General features: G+C 43.0%; 1 protein-coding gene across 4 annotated transcripts in view; it reads right to left on the minus strand.

Annotated features, from left to right (window-relative positions):
* zranb3 (zinc finger, RAN-binding domain containing 3) overlaps positions 1-16630 on the minus strand; it is a 90814-nt gene that overhangs the window by 40769 nt on the left and 33415 nt on the right. For all 4 annotated transcript variants that reach the window (XM_061032808.1, XM_061032806.1, XM_061032807.1 and 1 more), the window contains 5 exons: positions 12875-12994; positions 12010-12189; positions 10637-10810; positions 8991-9450; positions 761-1102 (listed from right to left, as the gene is read on the minus strand). In XM_061032808.1, the coding sequence (XP_060888791.1) occupies positions 761-1102; positions 8991-9450; positions 10637-10810; positions 12010-12189; positions 12875-12994 (1276 nt within the window). The remainder of the gene's footprint in view (positions 1-760; positions 1103-8990; positions 9451-10636; positions 10811-12009; positions 12190-12874; positions 12995-16630) is intronic.

Below are 16630 nucleotides of genomic sequence, written 5' to 3' on the forward strand. Positions count from 1 at the left end.
CCACTTCAGCTTCACCCTTCAATAACTCTGCCCCCAAATATCTGCTCGATTTCAGAGGCAACTCTCGGGTCACGGGCTTTTCTTAGACTCTGCTAGTCTGGCAATTTTTTTTACAGAGCTCTTCATATTGCACGCGGTGTAATTAGTTCTTTGTAATTAGCGCAATTTATTGCTTTGCATATTCCCTTTGAGACACGAGTGCTTTAACACAGAGGTCTTAATTTGCAATATTACACACTGTGTAATTGGGAAGTTGTTTTTTTTCCACATCCCTTTAGAGACTTGCAGACATGTAGACATATAACCAGAGAGGACAGGGGGAGCAGGTTGTGTTTCAAGGATGAGCTGGTGTCGGGAGGGAACTTGTGCCTTTTTATGTAATTAGATCTCGCACCACTTTATTAAAATGAAGGGAAAAAAAAAAACAATCAGAAGCTCAGCAGTTTTTTTCTGGGCGATGATTGAACCTCAAAATTCTGTGTGTATTTTTGGTGCTCCTGTTTCATCAGGCTGCACTCTGGAGATTAGTGGGTTTAAATCAATATGTCCTGTAGCTTCATGTGTGCAGACATAGGCAATATCCCCCCAACGAGATGCCAATAATAGTAAGAATAATAACGCCAAAGCCACATATGGAATGAGATATAGTCCCTTATTAGTTTGAAGTGATGATATTAAACAGCATTATATGGGCAGGTGACAATGTGGCACCAGCCAATTTCCCTAGATATGAAAAGGAGAAGATTGCAGGTGGGATTACCCTGTGTGTGGTCAGGGGGGAGGCGGCCGCCAGCGCCAGCGCCGGCGCCATTGTCGCCTCGCTCTCCTGCTGATTGTTTGCCTTTGAGCTGCTGCTTGTCGTCCTCCTCCTCTGCTTCTCCGAGTTTCTGTTTGTCTTCCCTCTCCTCCTCCTCCTCCTCCTCCTCCTCCTCCTCCTCCTCCTCCTCCTCCTCCTCCTGCCCGCTCTGTTTGTCTTTGCGCGACTTCGGATGCTGGTGGGCTTGTCCCCGGCTGAGCTCCGGCTCGCTGTCGGAGCTGGAGAGGACGACGCATGCCCGGTCCGGCTCTGATGAGGAGGGGGGTTGCCGAGGCCTGGGTGGCTCTGGGCCAGCAGAGAAAGATAGAGAGAGAGAGAGAGCGAGAGAGAGAGAGGAAGATTAGTTTATTGGCCGAGTTGCAGAGTGTAATCAGACTTTGAAGAGTTTCATTCCCCTGGCGAGATATCCATCATCTGAAGAGTATGACAGTGTGACAAAATGACTCCAGACATGAAAGTAAAACTCAATATGGCTCATTAGTGCTGTTATAAGCTATCATAAGCCTTTTACTGACAACTTTAGAGAGGGAGTGATTGTGTGTAATGGGGAGACATATGCGGGGATGCATTGGAATGTATAAACAACAAATCTTTAATGGAAGATTCTTGGTTGCTGATTGCTACATTTTGTCAAAGCCCATAGTCTTTAAAGCATGTCTGTATTGAAACACAAAGCTGCAGATTTAACACCTGGAACAAAATAATTGTCTGCAACTGCTGCATCTGTGCCGGGCTCCAGCAGCGAGCGGTAGAGCGGTATTCAGAACGCAGCTAACGGACGACATCACAATCGCATTTTCTTCTTTTAAAGCCGCTGTGAGGAGTTTGTTTCTGAATTTAAAGATTTTTTTTTTATTTCAAACGGACTCACATGAATTCTGACGCTTCTACGTGACCTAATAAAGCAAACAAGAGCAGCAAAAAGATTGGTTGCCACTCTTAATAACCGAAAATGCTGAGGAAGGGTAGGCATCAGACGGGGCGATTGCTAGCTCGGTGCAGCGAGCGTTTTTTTTTTTTTTTTTTAAACATTTTCCACGGCAAAGAAAATCAAATTAACTGATCCATTGACTATTAAAAGAAAGCAGCGGGGGAGGGGGGGGAACAAGCAAAGAGGTGTCCACTTTGTCCATAGGGGGTGCCAAAATCAAAACAAAAATGAATGCCGTGCAGTCATCACTTATGGTAATAAACATGTGTGACTGTAGCCCCGCCCCCTGCCTGTGTCTGAATGTTCTGGGTGACTCTAGAGGAGTTTTTTTTGGGTGGGGAGTGGATGTGTCTTCGACTGGAAGCCATTGAAAACACTTTCTTTCTTTTGTATGCTGTGTTTTGATTTTGTTTTTAACCTAGTGCCATTGAGTTCAGTGAATATTGCTGTTGTGGACGTAGAGTAAAGCTTGTTCCACGATGAGGGGGGGAACTTTTGGACGGAGAGCGACGCAGAGTTGGCCTGTTTGTGTTCGACAGGGCAGGTGTCAATTTAGCTAACGCTAGTTGCCCCATTATCTGCTTTTCCAGTACAGTATATGTGATATTCTGAGGTAGCAGTAACTTGACACATCTTGACGTTTCGTGTCATGTTTGTGTGTGGTTGCTGGGCCGGGCGGGATCTCGCCATCAGAGGCAGTGGGGCTGGCGCTTCTTGGTGGCGATGACTCCAGGAGGAGGGGCCAAATTTGAAAGTTTGGGTTTTACAAGCTGCAAACTACTGACTCCCCCTTTTAAAGACTCGGCGTCACTGCACCTCGGAACTTGTTCTGCGGTGACTTTTATTCATATCAAACACCGTCGTTTTTTAAGAAGGTCAAGAAGGAATCTAAGCCCCAAAAATGTTAATGGATGCGAGGATTAGGCCCTCGCCGTTCCACATGATTTGAAATGGTTGTTCTACGTTTGGTTTTTCCGAGGCCCTGCTGCTCATAAACTGAGGGGTTTGACGGCACAGATATTTATTTTCTAGGTTAACAGAGAGATAAGCAAGAAGACAGTTATTAATAACCGAGTGTAAAATGTCACTTCCAGTCTGAGGCGAACTTCTCCAAGAAGAAGTGTTATTCTTCTTCCTCACTTTCCAAGTTAAATTTAAATCGTATCCTTTCACATTATTTGTTGAACTTGAGGTGTGAAAAATCGAACAAGACAGTAAGTTGTGAGACTCGGGGACGCAGAGGGCTAATTAGTGATGCCGCCTCTGCGTGGCTTGTTTCTTTCAAAAGGCCAGCCTCCCCTTAAATGTCATCCCAGTCTCCGGGCTCCTGGTCCCCGCCGCCGCCCCCCCCTCCCCCCTTTCGCTAACAAGCCGAGCGAGACCGCGGAGAGACGGCTCAATTTGTGTTAAGCTGTCCCCGCCCGAGGAAGATGTTAACGGGGAAATCCAACATGGGCCGTGCCTCGACTTCACCAGTCTACCCTCTTAGTTTCCCCTCCAATCAGGGGGCCCTTATTATGTCTGCAGCGGGCTTCATAAGTTTCCCAAAATGGAGTCTGGAACATCCCAGACGTTCAAAAAGCAGGATTCACATGAAAACCAACACACTACAGTAGTTCAATTAAAGAGGAACTCTTTCATCGCTGTCTGCAGGGATTAAAAAAAACACAGCTGCAAGAGGGAAGCACTGGATCCTCTAAAACCGCCTGATAGGAAACAGTTAAAGACTTCACTAGATTTTCTTGTGAGGGCTAAAAAATCTGGAAGGAAACATAAAGGAAACCAAGGATGAGAATAGAGTGCTCTGAGAAGTGTAGAGAGCCAGGAGACAAACAAATTGCCCTCTTCCTGTATACGTCTTTCACAGTAAGGTGCTGAGAGACAAATTGCTGGTCGACCACTGAAAGAGCAGAAGAAGTGAACCGTGCCCACGCTACTGGCCTTAAAAAAAAAAAGAAAAAGAAAAAAAAAGCTGCCAACATGGGAACTCAACACCACTGATCCCAGCCCCGGAAAAAAAATAAATAAATGGTTGAACAGAAGCTGTCTGGGTGTTTACTGGTGAGTGTTCAGACTAATCCACATGAGATGCAGAACGCCGTCTTTTTTTTTTTTTTTGGAGGTTATAATCCGTGACAGTTTGATTAAAAAAAAAAAAAACAGCGCTCCGTAACTTCTTAGTAAGCGGTGATTAAATTGTTGGCCAATTAATGGAAGCTGTTGTTGTTGTTGAAATGATTATAAATGAGAAATGATGGCCATAAACCATGAATAAAAACTCATCTTTTAACTTCACTAGCTGTAAATATTCCATGTACTAAAACTTGTTTAGATTTCTCTGTAAATTTGCTAAATGTTGTCCACTGGGCTTCAGTGAGAGCGTTGCTTGATGCAGCTCTTTCAAAAAGGGAACAAAAGGAGCAAACGTTCAAACTAAACACGTGTTAGCCAACTTATGCTCCCTGTCCAGTGTCCACATCGGGTTTCTTTTCCCAAGCAGAAAAGCACTGCTGGCTGTGCACCCTCCTGTCTCTATGACAACGGCCGCTGTATGACAGACACTTTACAGCCATGTTTTCTTGTTTTAGATTGTTTTTTTCAGACACAGAGCAAAGAGGATGTGGGTACAAGACACGACCAGTAGGCGGGAATACTACAGGGTCTATCCTCTAAGATTTTAAATTTTAGGCCCCCGTGTCCACCTAGCGTTTTTTTTTTCTCAGCACCAGCGTCTTTTTCCAGTCGTTTTCAACGAGTAGAGAGCGTTCACAGCAGAAAGCGACCACCTGGATGAAAAATCTCAGCGCCCAGCGTCTTTTTTTGTTTTTTCAAGCGCTCTGCCGCTTTTGTGCGCTTCAAGTTGAAGATCTTTTCAGAAAGGCGCTGCTGACGTCACCGGCGCTCTTTTCATAATGTATGATATTCTCTGTATTTTAGCCTCCTACAGATCGTGTCTTGTACATCACATCGGGGTTAAAAAAACGATCTCAAATATTAAACATGCAGTAAAAAGTAACGGAGCAGTGTCGGTCATACAGCGGACGTTGTCAACAGACTGTTGTCATGGAGACAGGACGGACGAGCAACGCTCAGAAACGCAATGAATGCAAACACTCCTGAGCGCACAGCCAGCGCTTCTCTTCCTGGAAAAAAACGTGAGGTGGACATGGGGGGGGGGGGGCCTCGGAGCAGCTGCACAAAAGAGGCGGAGCTACAGCTAATGCTAGGTAGATACAGCTGGTAGCAACTGGAAGCATTACACGTCCTCACAGTTGAAATGTAAGACTCAAGTGGTAACCCAAGTATCCTTTCACTGACAACATTTTACAGTTTAAAGGTGGAAATGTTTTTAAAAAGCAGGAACAGTAGAGAAGGAAGGCTAAAGTGAAGGGTCTATTTATCAATTTGACACTCGGTCAAATTTAACCTGCTTTTAACCCGCCATTTCTGTTCATCACCTCAAGATTCCATCAAGGTTTCCGTTTATTATTTTGGGCTTTTTTTTTTTTTTTATCCCTGTGCATTCTGCTGCAACAGACTAATATAATTTTGCGCGATGACTGTTCTTCCTCTACAGCTGCCGTCTTCTTTTTTTTTTTTGCCATGCTGCTCAAATCCACAGACACCGAAAGCCAAAAGCCTGTGAAACTTCTGCTGTCCCATTACTTTGAATCTGAAGCCCTTCTGCGTCGGCATGCTGAGGAATCTTTTTCTTAATTCCACTGACACAACCCGTGATAGTGTCATATCTTTTATGGGCTGTTGTTGAAATAGCATCTCTCATGTCACACTTTAAGGTCTCACCTGATTATTATTTTTTTTTTCTCCTCATATTTCCACAAGCTGGGGATTGCAGTGCCAAGTAGTGAGACATCTCTATAAACACTGGTTGTTATTTTCCAGCACAGTCTGTCATTTACAAATTTAGCAGGTTGTTAAATTCCCCATCTAGCGGGGCTGACACTGCCTGCTGCTGTGAATGCAGAGCGGTGCTTGTGACAAAGAAGAGAGTGTGATTGCTGAATAGTTATTAAAGCATCTGCTGCTGCATGAAATATGGGGGGGGGATTTTGTCGGAAAAATGTGTGTGTGTGTGGGAGAGTGTGTGGGTGTGTGTTTTTTTTTTTTTTCGCTGCTCGACAGGCTGAGGTGCCGAGTGTGTGTTTTAAGTGCACCCTTATCCCTTCCAATGTACCGAGCTGCAAACAAACCTGCAGCACAGCCAGCATGTCCTCTCATGTACTCACGCAACATCACCATTCCTTTACTCGCTTCCAAAGACACATGTCACTAATGCGAGACAGCTTTGAATTTAATTTGCAAATGTAACATCATTGTTTGGAGTTTTGCTTTGTTTCTCGTTGTGTTCTGTAAATGTGTGCAGCACCTCTGTTTTTTTTTTGTTTGTTTTTTTACGCTGCAAGGATGGAAGTTGGTAGAGAAAAAGGCTTCAAAGCTGAAACATTACACACTGAGAAAGGTTTTTCCTGTCAATGGGGTGGTTCTGCATACCTTAAAAAAATGTGGTTACTTGGTGTCTGCACGTTTTGGTAACCACTTTTAGTAAATTATATTATTCCAGGTGCTCTGATGCCTTTTTTTCCCATCCCAATACTGATTCTGTTACAAAGATTTGAAAAATCGTACAGCAGCTTGGACACAACGTTAAAGCAGCATTATCGGCTTACATCAATACAAATCAGGCCTGTCAGCATTAATGCGTTAATCTCGATTAATTAAGGTCCCAATTTTTTTTTTTTTTTACATCATATCAATCAAATGCTTTTTTAAAAAGATTTATTTTGGGGGCTTTTTGTGCCTTTAATGGAGAGATAGGACAGTGGATAGAGTCGGAAATCAGAGAGAGAGGGAGAGTAGGGAACGACATGCGGGAAAGGAGACACAGGTGGGATTTGAGCTCCAATCAAATGTTTTTTTGTCCCTTTAAGGACACTGTGGGGAAGTCTTTGTAAAGTCTCCCTATAATCACAGTGACGGAAAAGAACGACACCTCTGCACCTTTGAAACTCTTTGAATTCGGCCTGTGGCTCCTTTCCCGCATGTCATTCCCCACTCTCTCACTCTCTCTGATTTCTGACTCTATCCACTGTCCTATCTCTACATTAAAGGCACAAAAAGCCCCGAAATAAATCTCAACAACTACTTAAATCTTAAAAAATAAATCTTAACAACGACTACTAATTCTGGTGCCATCTAGCAAAGCTGACAAAGGTTAATAGTTCAGTTGGCTAATCACGCAAATCTCTACTTCAAGACTTCATGATTGTTCCTTCTTTGACTTCAGAGTTGTGAATTCAATCGCTCGTTTCTTTTCCTCTCATCACACTTCTTCCTCTACTGTTTATTCACAAAAGCCTGCCATGAGTCAGACAGCAGGAGAAATGGTCCACAGAGTTTTCTTCAAGCTTTGCCAGGCTGACAGGAAAAGAGCAAGAGGTCATGTGACATGAGTCATCTCGGCTTCTTGGGCGTTCTGATACTTTGAATACATTAACAGCAAAGTTATTCATTACTGATGACCTCAAATGTGTCACACGTCTTTCAACTTTCAGGTTGTGACGATGACGAGTAATAAAATGTAAAGTCATTAAAAGGTTTGATACAATGCTCAGATCTGTTTAGCTAATTATGATGTCTAGATTAGCTTAACTTAATTTAGCTTAGCATAAGGCCTGGAAGCAGGGAGAAAGTGCTAGCCAATAATAAGCCTGCATCAAATAAAGCAACATTATTTGACCAGGTCCGCCATTTTTATTCTCGCTACAGAGGAGTGATGTCTACTGGGAAAACTCAGGGGGGGGGGGGGCTCATTGCATTTAAAGAGACACACACACCAAAACGGAGCGTTCTGAGAGAGCTGGTTTACACAGGGTCACAAACCTCCTCTGGTGCTTGATTCATGTTATATTTTGACCAAAGCACAGCACAGATGTTTCATTTAGACCACAGGGGGACTGTTTGAAAAGGTGGAGAAGGGGGGATAATATGTCCTCTTTAAATCTTAAGGCTTAAGTTAAATAAAGTCAAACATACATCAACATCCTTTCTTTCCAAACAATATCAAACATAGAAAATAAAAGGTTGGGAAAAATAGACCAGAGATTGTTTTGTTGATGGGTAATCTTGTTAAGTAACTGTTTGCTCGGGAACAGGTGATGAAGTTTTTCCGACTTCCTATAACTTTTAGACTTTTAGTTCAGAAGTTGTGATGTGATTTTTCTGTCAGGTGTGTTCACAGTAAGTACACAAGAGATGTGTAATCATAGCTCAACATACAAAGCGTTTCATAGACAGACTCTTACGTCTAATGATGCTTTTTCTTGATGATTGAATCCCACCGATTAATCTCAGTTTTTTGGGGTGATTTGCAGACATATCTGATTTCTGACATATCTGATTGTCTGACTTTAAATCCATCACAACCACAACATCCCGCAGAAACTGAAAGTAATGCTGGCAAAATATGACATCTGCTGTTTGCGGCGTCAAATTTTGGGGGATATATTTTTGTGAAGTCGTTCCTTGCGCCAATCTTGCTGCATCTCAGACATTTAAAGAGCGCGGACCTGCACGCCTGCCAGGTCATAACGACTTCCCTCCTCTCTCTTCAGGGAGATACAATCATAGGCTGTCAGAGATATCAGCTAGAGCTGGCTCAACTTTTTACCCCCCCCCCCCCCCCAACTTTGTGTGAGGCGTTTGCAGCAATAGAAGGCCGCCTGCTCTCTGTCTCTCTCTCTGTCTCTCTCTCTCTCTCTGTCTCTCTCTCCCTCTCTCTCTCCCTCTCTCCCTCTCTCAGTCTGACAGGTGAGAATTATACTGTGTCCTTGTCATCTGCACAGAGAGAGAGAGAGAGAGAGAGAGAGAAGAGCGAGCGAGAGACAATATTCTCCGAGCTATTTCCGACGCCGGCGAGCCTGCCTCCATCTTTTGCTATCACGCGTCTCCATCTGGTGAAATCTGTAATGCTGTTCAAAAGTATTATGTCAACAGACTGCTCCCATTGATATTGACGGGGAGGAAAATAAAGCAATGAACGGATTTCAGCTTCAGGTGCTTCATTTCAAGCAACAGATGATGGATTTATTGTCTTTTTTCTAAATGCAATCCGGTTTGTTTTTGTTTTCCCGGTGAAATAAAGTTTGAAGAATAGTGTGAGATGGAGGTAGACACACACACAGTGAGGTGAATGAGTTGTTATTGCTTGTGTCTTAATCCTACCTGACATGACAGCAGAAGGCGAGCACGGGAATTCACACATCTCGCAGTAAGGCAACAGGCTGCTGTTGGAGTAGGTGCAGGCCCCGCAGCTCCACGGCTCAGCATTGCGGCGGTCTGGCTTGGCGAGCGTCCTCGGGGCGATAATCGACACCGCACTGGGGCTGCTGCTGGAGCCCATCGACCTCCTCTTCCCGCCAAATCGAGACCTGGGGCTCGGGCTCGGCTGTGGCGTCCGGAGCCTCTTCACCTGAGGCGAGAAGTCCACGTCGGCCGCGTCTCCAGTTTGCGAGCAGAGCTTTTCTTTCACTTCCTGTCCTCTCTCCGGGTTCGTTCCGGTGCCGCTCGTCTCCGAGGGGACGCGAGGAGATGTTCCTTCATCTTCTGTTCTCTTCCTCTTCTTCTCTTTGCCGGCGCTCGGGGAGAAGAAGGCGCGAATGTCGTGCTGCTTCTCTTTTTCAAACTGAGAAAAAAATACAAACTGAAGTTAGTTCTCTCCACTAAAGCACACAGTTACCGATGGTTACCATTTGTGACATAAATAATAGATTAGAATAAACCTGTAAAGCGATATAAGATCCATGACAGAAATATCTCTTTTGTAAGATGACATCATCATCATCACTTATTCCATATAATGTGTGTGTCAGTATGTGTGTGTCAGTGTGTGTGTGTGTGTGTGTCAGTATGTGTGTTTGTTTGTGTCAGTGTGTGTGTGTGTGTGTGTGTGTGTGCGTGCGTCAGTGTGTGTGTTTGTTTGTGTCAGTGTGTGTGTGTGTGTGTGAGAGTGTGTGTGTGTGTGTGTGTGTGTGTGTGTGTGTGTGTGTGTGTGTGTGTGTGTGTGTGTGTGTCTGTGTGTGTGTCTGTGTGTGTGTGTGTGTGTGTGTGTCTGTGTGTGTGTGTCTGTGTGTGTGTGTGTGTGTCTGTGTGTGTCTGTGTCTGTGTGTGTGTGTGTGTGTCTGTGTGTGTCTGTGTATGTGTCTGTGTGTGTCTGTGTGTGTGTGTGTGTGTGTGTGTGTGTGTGTGTGTCTGTGTGTGTCTGTGTCTGTGTGTGTGTGTGTGTGTCTGTGTCTGTGTGTGTGTGTGTCTGTGCATGTGTCTGTGTGTGTCTGTGTGTGTGTGTGTGTGTGTGTGTGTGTGTTAGGCTTAAACTGATTTTTCTCTCTTATTATCTTCTTACTGATGTTGTTGAAAGTAAAGACACACAGATTCATTCATGTTGACGAATACCTTGAGAATAATTTAATGTTTTTAAACCAGAAAGAACTAAAATCTGAATTTTATCTCACAAACATCAGACGTGGTCGTTATTCCTGCAGCTTAATGAGCTCTTGTGTTGCTTCTTGTTTACTGGATAACTCTCCAAAGCAAAGACATCTCATATTTATAACTATGTATATATTAGGTTTGTATGATTATTATTCCACCATCTGGCTCTCTTCTCTTTGTAGAACTTTATTAAGCTCCTCTTTAAGGATGCCATTAACGCTTTGTTATGAGTGACGCCGTTCTTTTCTCTTCAACAGTGACCAAAAAAAACAAGGCACAGCGAAACTCCCTTCACCACAAATACAGAATACAGAAGATTTAGATAAACGTCTTGTTTAATAAACCCTGAACTTTCATTGATCGGGTTTAGCCTGACTCACATGAGTGAAGAACAAGTCCTCTTTGACATTTCCTGAGTTCCCCTCCAGCGGCAGCGCCCGCTCGCTCGGCGTCCACGCGTCGGCAAAGTTGAGGAACTCCCACTTGTCCTTGTCGCCCTCGTCGGCCTTTAGGTACTCCTTCCTGCCGTTCAGGGTGCTGCCCGTCACCGTTTCCTGAACAATACGGGACACTCAAGTTTAGGTTTTTTATTTTGCGCACATTGTATTTCATTTGAGTTACTTAGAAAAATGTTCTGTTTTCAATGTGCTCTCCTTGTGGATTCTGGTTAAAAAAGAATCCCCTCCCCTCCCCTGGTATCTCCACCCATAGACTCCACCTCCAGCCTAGAACTAAACTTTTGGGCAGGTCCGCCATTTTTATTCTCTCTACAAAGGAGTGATGTCTACTGGGAAAACTCAGGGGGGGTTCATTACATTTAAAGAGACACACACACCAAAACGGAGCGTTCTGAGAGAGCTGGTTTACACAGGGTCTCAAACCTCCTCTAGTGCTTGATTCATGTTATATTTTGACCAAAGCACAGCACAGATGTTTCATTTAGACCACAGGAGGACTGTTTGAAAATGTGGAGAAGATATGTCCTCTTTAAAATCCACAAAAAAAAGAGTGATTCGAGGAACATTCATGAGCACTCGTACACACATTTGAGTGCTGAAATGCCCGGGGGGGGAAATAATTGGTAACTGTATATTTCTCAAAGAAGCACATACATTTTTTTAAACAACATTGAAATACATGATTTAAATGAACTTTAATTTGAATCATGTAACGTTCAATCTAACCCAAGTTGCTAATTCCTGGTTGTAGACAGAAAAGAGTAAAACAAATGTTCAAGATCTTGATGGTATTTTTTAATTAATGCCTTTATTGGATTGGACAGCTGAAGAGAGACAGGAAATGTTTGGAGGAGAGAGTAGGGGGATGAAATGTAGCAAATAGGGCCAAGACCCGATCTGAACCTATGGCCGACTGTAACCTCTGTACATTGGGCGTGCTACATAACCGCTGGGCTATCTGGCGTCCCATCTTGATGGCGTCTTAATAAAGTCAAACTTCCCTCTTTTAGTCAGTGGGGTTGGCCTCCTCCAAGGAAAGGGCATGACAGAAAACGTTTGAGAAGCACTGGATTAAACAAACACCAGGACATCTATCAGTTTGATGTCATAAGAGTAATGTGGCCTAAACCTGAAGAAATGTCCCGCTCCACCTGAATTCTCTTCACCTTGACATATTCATGTGGTGGCGATTTAAAAGTCCCAATTTATGAAAGATGGATGTTTCATTATAATTCCATGAATGTAAAGACCCTATAATAACTTTGAGCGACTGAACTTGACGTATGACATCATACCTTCCTGTTGAGCATGGACCACATGACGGTGTCGAAGGTGCCCTTGGCGATGAGGTAGTGCACGTTGACCGAGGTCGTTTGTCCGATGCGGTGGGCGCGATCTTCAGCCTGCTTAATGTGGCCCGGGTTCCAGTAGAGCTCAGCAAACACCACGTGGCTGGCAGCGGTGAGGGTCAAACCCTAAGGAGGACACACACACACACACACACACACACACACACACACACACACACACACACACACACAGAGAGACACAGAGACACAGAGACACACACACACACACACAATACAGTTTAATGAAGCTCTTTTTAATAACAGAATATTAGCAGCTAATTGCAACACAAGAGCTTCGAGCACCCACTTTCTTTAATTGGCACGAATAACATTTGTGCACATTTTCACTCACACCGACTGATCTATGTCAATGACTTCATTAAGCTTTTTTTAAGGGATAAAAAACACTTTTATTTCCACTTTATAAAAAACCTGAAGTATGACCGACCACAGCCTAAAATGACTATTCAGCACGTTTATTTACCGCATTACAGTTTCCCAGCATTAGTTAATTTCAGCTCTCTGATAAGTGCGTTCATATGACTCTTTATTTTCTTTTCAAGGTCATTGGTGACTTTGTCTGAAAAGCAGAATAGTTTGAGTGATTGGAACAGTTAAAAAAAAACAGCATAATGTTGCATCAGAGTGAGTTCAAGATGCTTTTGATAGAGTTCACTTAATCCCTGAATCAAAATAAAAGGATTGTGAGTGATGTGGAGTGTCTGTATTTTATGTGTGTGTGTGTGTGTGTGTGTGTGTGTGTGTGTGTGTGTGTGTGTGTGTGTGTGTGTGTGTTTGTGTGTGTGTGTACCTGACCGGCTGCCTGGATGCTGAGGACGGCCACTCGTGTCTCGGGGTCACTCTGGAATTTGTTGACCAACTGGATTCGCTCAGAGGACGGGACACTTCCGTCTATTCGGATATAACCAACCTGAAACAACAGAATATTAAAACTAATTAGAGAAAAAAAAAAATGATAGTGAATCACATGCACACACATGCACAGCTGATAGACCCCCTGCAACACGGGAATCTGAAATGTATAGAACTGTTTCTGATTCACTGAAATGCAGTCAAAGTAATTTTCACTACTTAAATAACAGAACAGAACAAATAAGTTTATTGCAGATAAAAAAAAAACTCCAAAAGGTATTCTACTGTTTTTGTCTGCTCTACAAAACCTCTATTAGCACATTGTTTTTGTTACTGACTAGCACATGAAGCTAATATTTTAATTTGATGCAAGTTTTCATGTCATTTCTTTTCTTAATCATGGGACAGTTTGCGATTACAACGATAATTTTTACAGAGTCAACAAGTGTAAATAAGTCTCAGAGCTCCTCAAAACATGTGTGTGAAGTCTCTTGTTCTAAATCCACTCTGATCCTGTATTTGATCATGCCTATAAACCCCTCTATTTCAGCCCTGCTCAGAACAGGCTGTTTCTGTGTCTGTAGCTTTAAATATGTAAATGAGCTGTGTCTGACCACGCCCCCTCTCTGGAAAGGCTTGGGTTTCTCGCTCCATGTCCTATTGTTTACGGTGAGAAGGCACACTCAGAGGGCAGAACAAACACCTAGCTGTGGGAGTGTCACCCACCTGGGGGAGGGGCTACTGCCGTTTGTGATGTCATGAAGGGAAAATCTCCAAACAGCGTGTTTGAGCACACATTTTCTGACAAGTGGAGCAGGCAAAAGACGGAGAGGATGGATTTTTCTCATCATTGGGGGTTTGTAGATAGACTAGAGACACATATTAGTGTTAGAAAAACATGGTGAAGTGTATTTTGAATAATATGTGACCTTTAAAGGCATAACATTAGCCTAATTAAGCTATTAGTCAATCAAGTCCACACAGGGCTGTGACCCTTCCCTTTAAAATTAAATATTTGGTCCAGCATTTAAGGCCAGACTAACAAAGTCCTTTGTTTTTAATTCATCAGAGGTGTATGAGCCTAGGAAGTGTAGCGTGGCTTTCACCCGAGGAGCCCCCCCCTGCAAACAACCGGAGGACATAATGTAAGAGCGGCTATTTGCAAATTCCACTGAACTGACGACGGAGTTCAGACAATTTGCGTGGGGGGAAAGCATTGCTCGACTCTTAAAAAAAAGCTGCCGCAAGATTGTGCAGGAACATTAAAGGCAGGGAGCATTTCATTAACCTGGATTCTACATAGTGGCTATTTCAATGACAGCACTGAATGCATGATCAGAGGAGCTGCAGTGAGGTTGAGTATATGAAAAAGCTTTTTTGAGAGACAATGAGAGATAGTAAAAAATGTAGTTTTATAGCAGCAAACAAAGACTGGAGCAGCTGCAGGTTCATCACACCTCCACTTGAACTTGACATTCACAGAGCCGCTAATGCACTACAGCGAGCGCATTCTTTTGATCCGGCTCTATTTGGTCCTGTGGAGCTGCTCAGTGGCCGACAGTCGGAGAGTGCGAGCGTACTGTGAAGCTCCCACATGTGAATGTAACTGTGACTGAATGAATATGAAGTAGGAGCTTGCTGAGAGCGACCACAGAGGTCTGTTTGACTTTTCAAAGTGAAGGTCAGAAAATGTGAGCCAGGTTTGAAAGAAAAAAAACAACATTTGGAAATCAACCCGGTATTGTGTTAGACATTTAGTTTGAAACTTTCTCAACTAATAAACATCTGCTTCATCTACTCAAACAGCAGGTAAGAAACGGCAAAGTGTTAACGTCATGTGATAGGACCGCCGCCACTTGTCTCTTAATCACAGCTGCCTTGTCGTTCCTTTTTTTAGCCCGATCTCTGTTAATTGGTGAGTGTGAACACACCAGAGAGCGAGCATCTCGCCCAGGAACGTGTCATCACACGTCATACCGCTGCATCCCATTCAGCCGACACCTCCGCGACCCCTGCGTCACACACAAACACACGCGCCTGAACTCTTTCACAGGTTGCCGGCGCTCAGCTCAGAGATATCGGGTTTTCTTGTGATGACGGGTGAAATACGCCTCGAGACATTTGTTGAGGAAGAAAAAGTTTACTTTGCGAGAGAGAAAAAAAAAGTAGACTTTTCTTCAAGAGGGAAAAAAAATGTACACTTATATCACGAATAGATACCTTAAGCTCTTTAACCCCTTAGTAATTTTATTTTGGAAATATACGTCTCCAGATATCTTTTTTGCACCTTTCATTTTTTAAGGTAAGTGAATAAGGCAAATAATTCCTGACTTGCCTCTTCTGAATAGCCCTCACAGAAAAGCACAAGCCCAACTTCTGGGCTCAGAACTCAGTTGTTTTTTTCTAAGTTGATTTTAGATATAACAAGGATGTGACTTATAAACACGGTGGGACTGTGGGTGAAGGAATAAAACTCAGGTTTGGGACCAATTATCCCTCCTTAGCCTGGAAGGAGGAGTGAAATATGAATACATTCGGAACCTTTTGTGCTTCCAGGTAACCATTAATGGGCAATTCGGCTCTCTGCAGCTGGAAAAAAAATGATATTCTTTGTGCTAAAATGAAACATCAAACCATATAAAAACAGTTCTCTGTCTCGTTTCAAAATGATTGATAGTGCCAGAATAAGACAATATCTGATACTTTTTAAACAGGAGATTGGGCGTTAAGGCTGTGTTTTTATGATTTTGTCTGACTTATTGTAGCTGACAACAGCTCTGAAATTGTGAAATGAAATGGAAAATTAATTAATGGTTGGGTGGCATGATCAAGTCACACTTTTTTTCTTGGCTTATATATAAGTGCACATAACAAATCAGTCCTTAAAGACTTCAAATTGACTGATTAATCGTTTTAAAACTCTGATAATTCAGAAATATTAAGAAAGCTAAAGAGATAAACTGGTAGCTAGCTTTCCAGCTAGTTAGATAGCAAGACATTCTGATACGTATATAGCTATCTAACTAGCTGGCAAGATAGGCGTGTGCTTCAGTGGGGAATATTTAGCTGATTCTAGTCGTGAAGTATTTGCCCAGCTCCCCCATATTAAAAATCTAGGCCTGGAGTGTTAGCTATTTAGCTAAATAGCTTGGTGGATAGCTAGCTAGACATCCAACTACCTACCTGGCTATGTAACTAGCTGGCATGATAGGCTTGTACGTCCATGAGGGCTACTTAGCTGATGCTTGTCATGAAGTATTTGCCCTGTCACTTAAAAGAAAATGTAGATATGCAAAGTTTTAGCTTTCAAGCTAAATAGCTTGGTAGATAGCTAGCTAGGTAGCTGGATGTCTAGCTAACTAACCATATCTCAGTGAGGGCTATTCAGCGGATGCTCGTCATGAAGTATTTATGTAAATGGAATACTTTATTTTTCTAAAATCTCTCATCTTCCTTTATAAACAGAGGCATGCTACTTTATTCTTTGAGTAGTTTTCACAGAGGAAAAGGGCTTATTGTGTTCTTTGTTTATACAGCTTTTAAAAAAGAGCCGACAAGGTTAGTGTCTTGTTTAAGTGTCATGAGGTAGTTTGGAACATAGTGTTCTTACGTGGTTACGTGGTTTAAAAAACAACAGGAGCAGCAGAGTTTCAATAAACTTCAGCTGTTATATTATATTTTCTAGCCGACTGCT

The sequence above is a fragment of the Labrus mixtus genome, chromosome 24 (genome assembly GCF_963584025.1).
Source record: "Labrus mixtus chromosome 24, fLabMix1.1, whole genome shotgun sequence".
Taxonomy (NCBI): domain Eukaryota; kingdom Metazoa; phylum Chordata; class Actinopteri; order Labriformes; family Labridae; genus Labrus; species Labrus mixtus.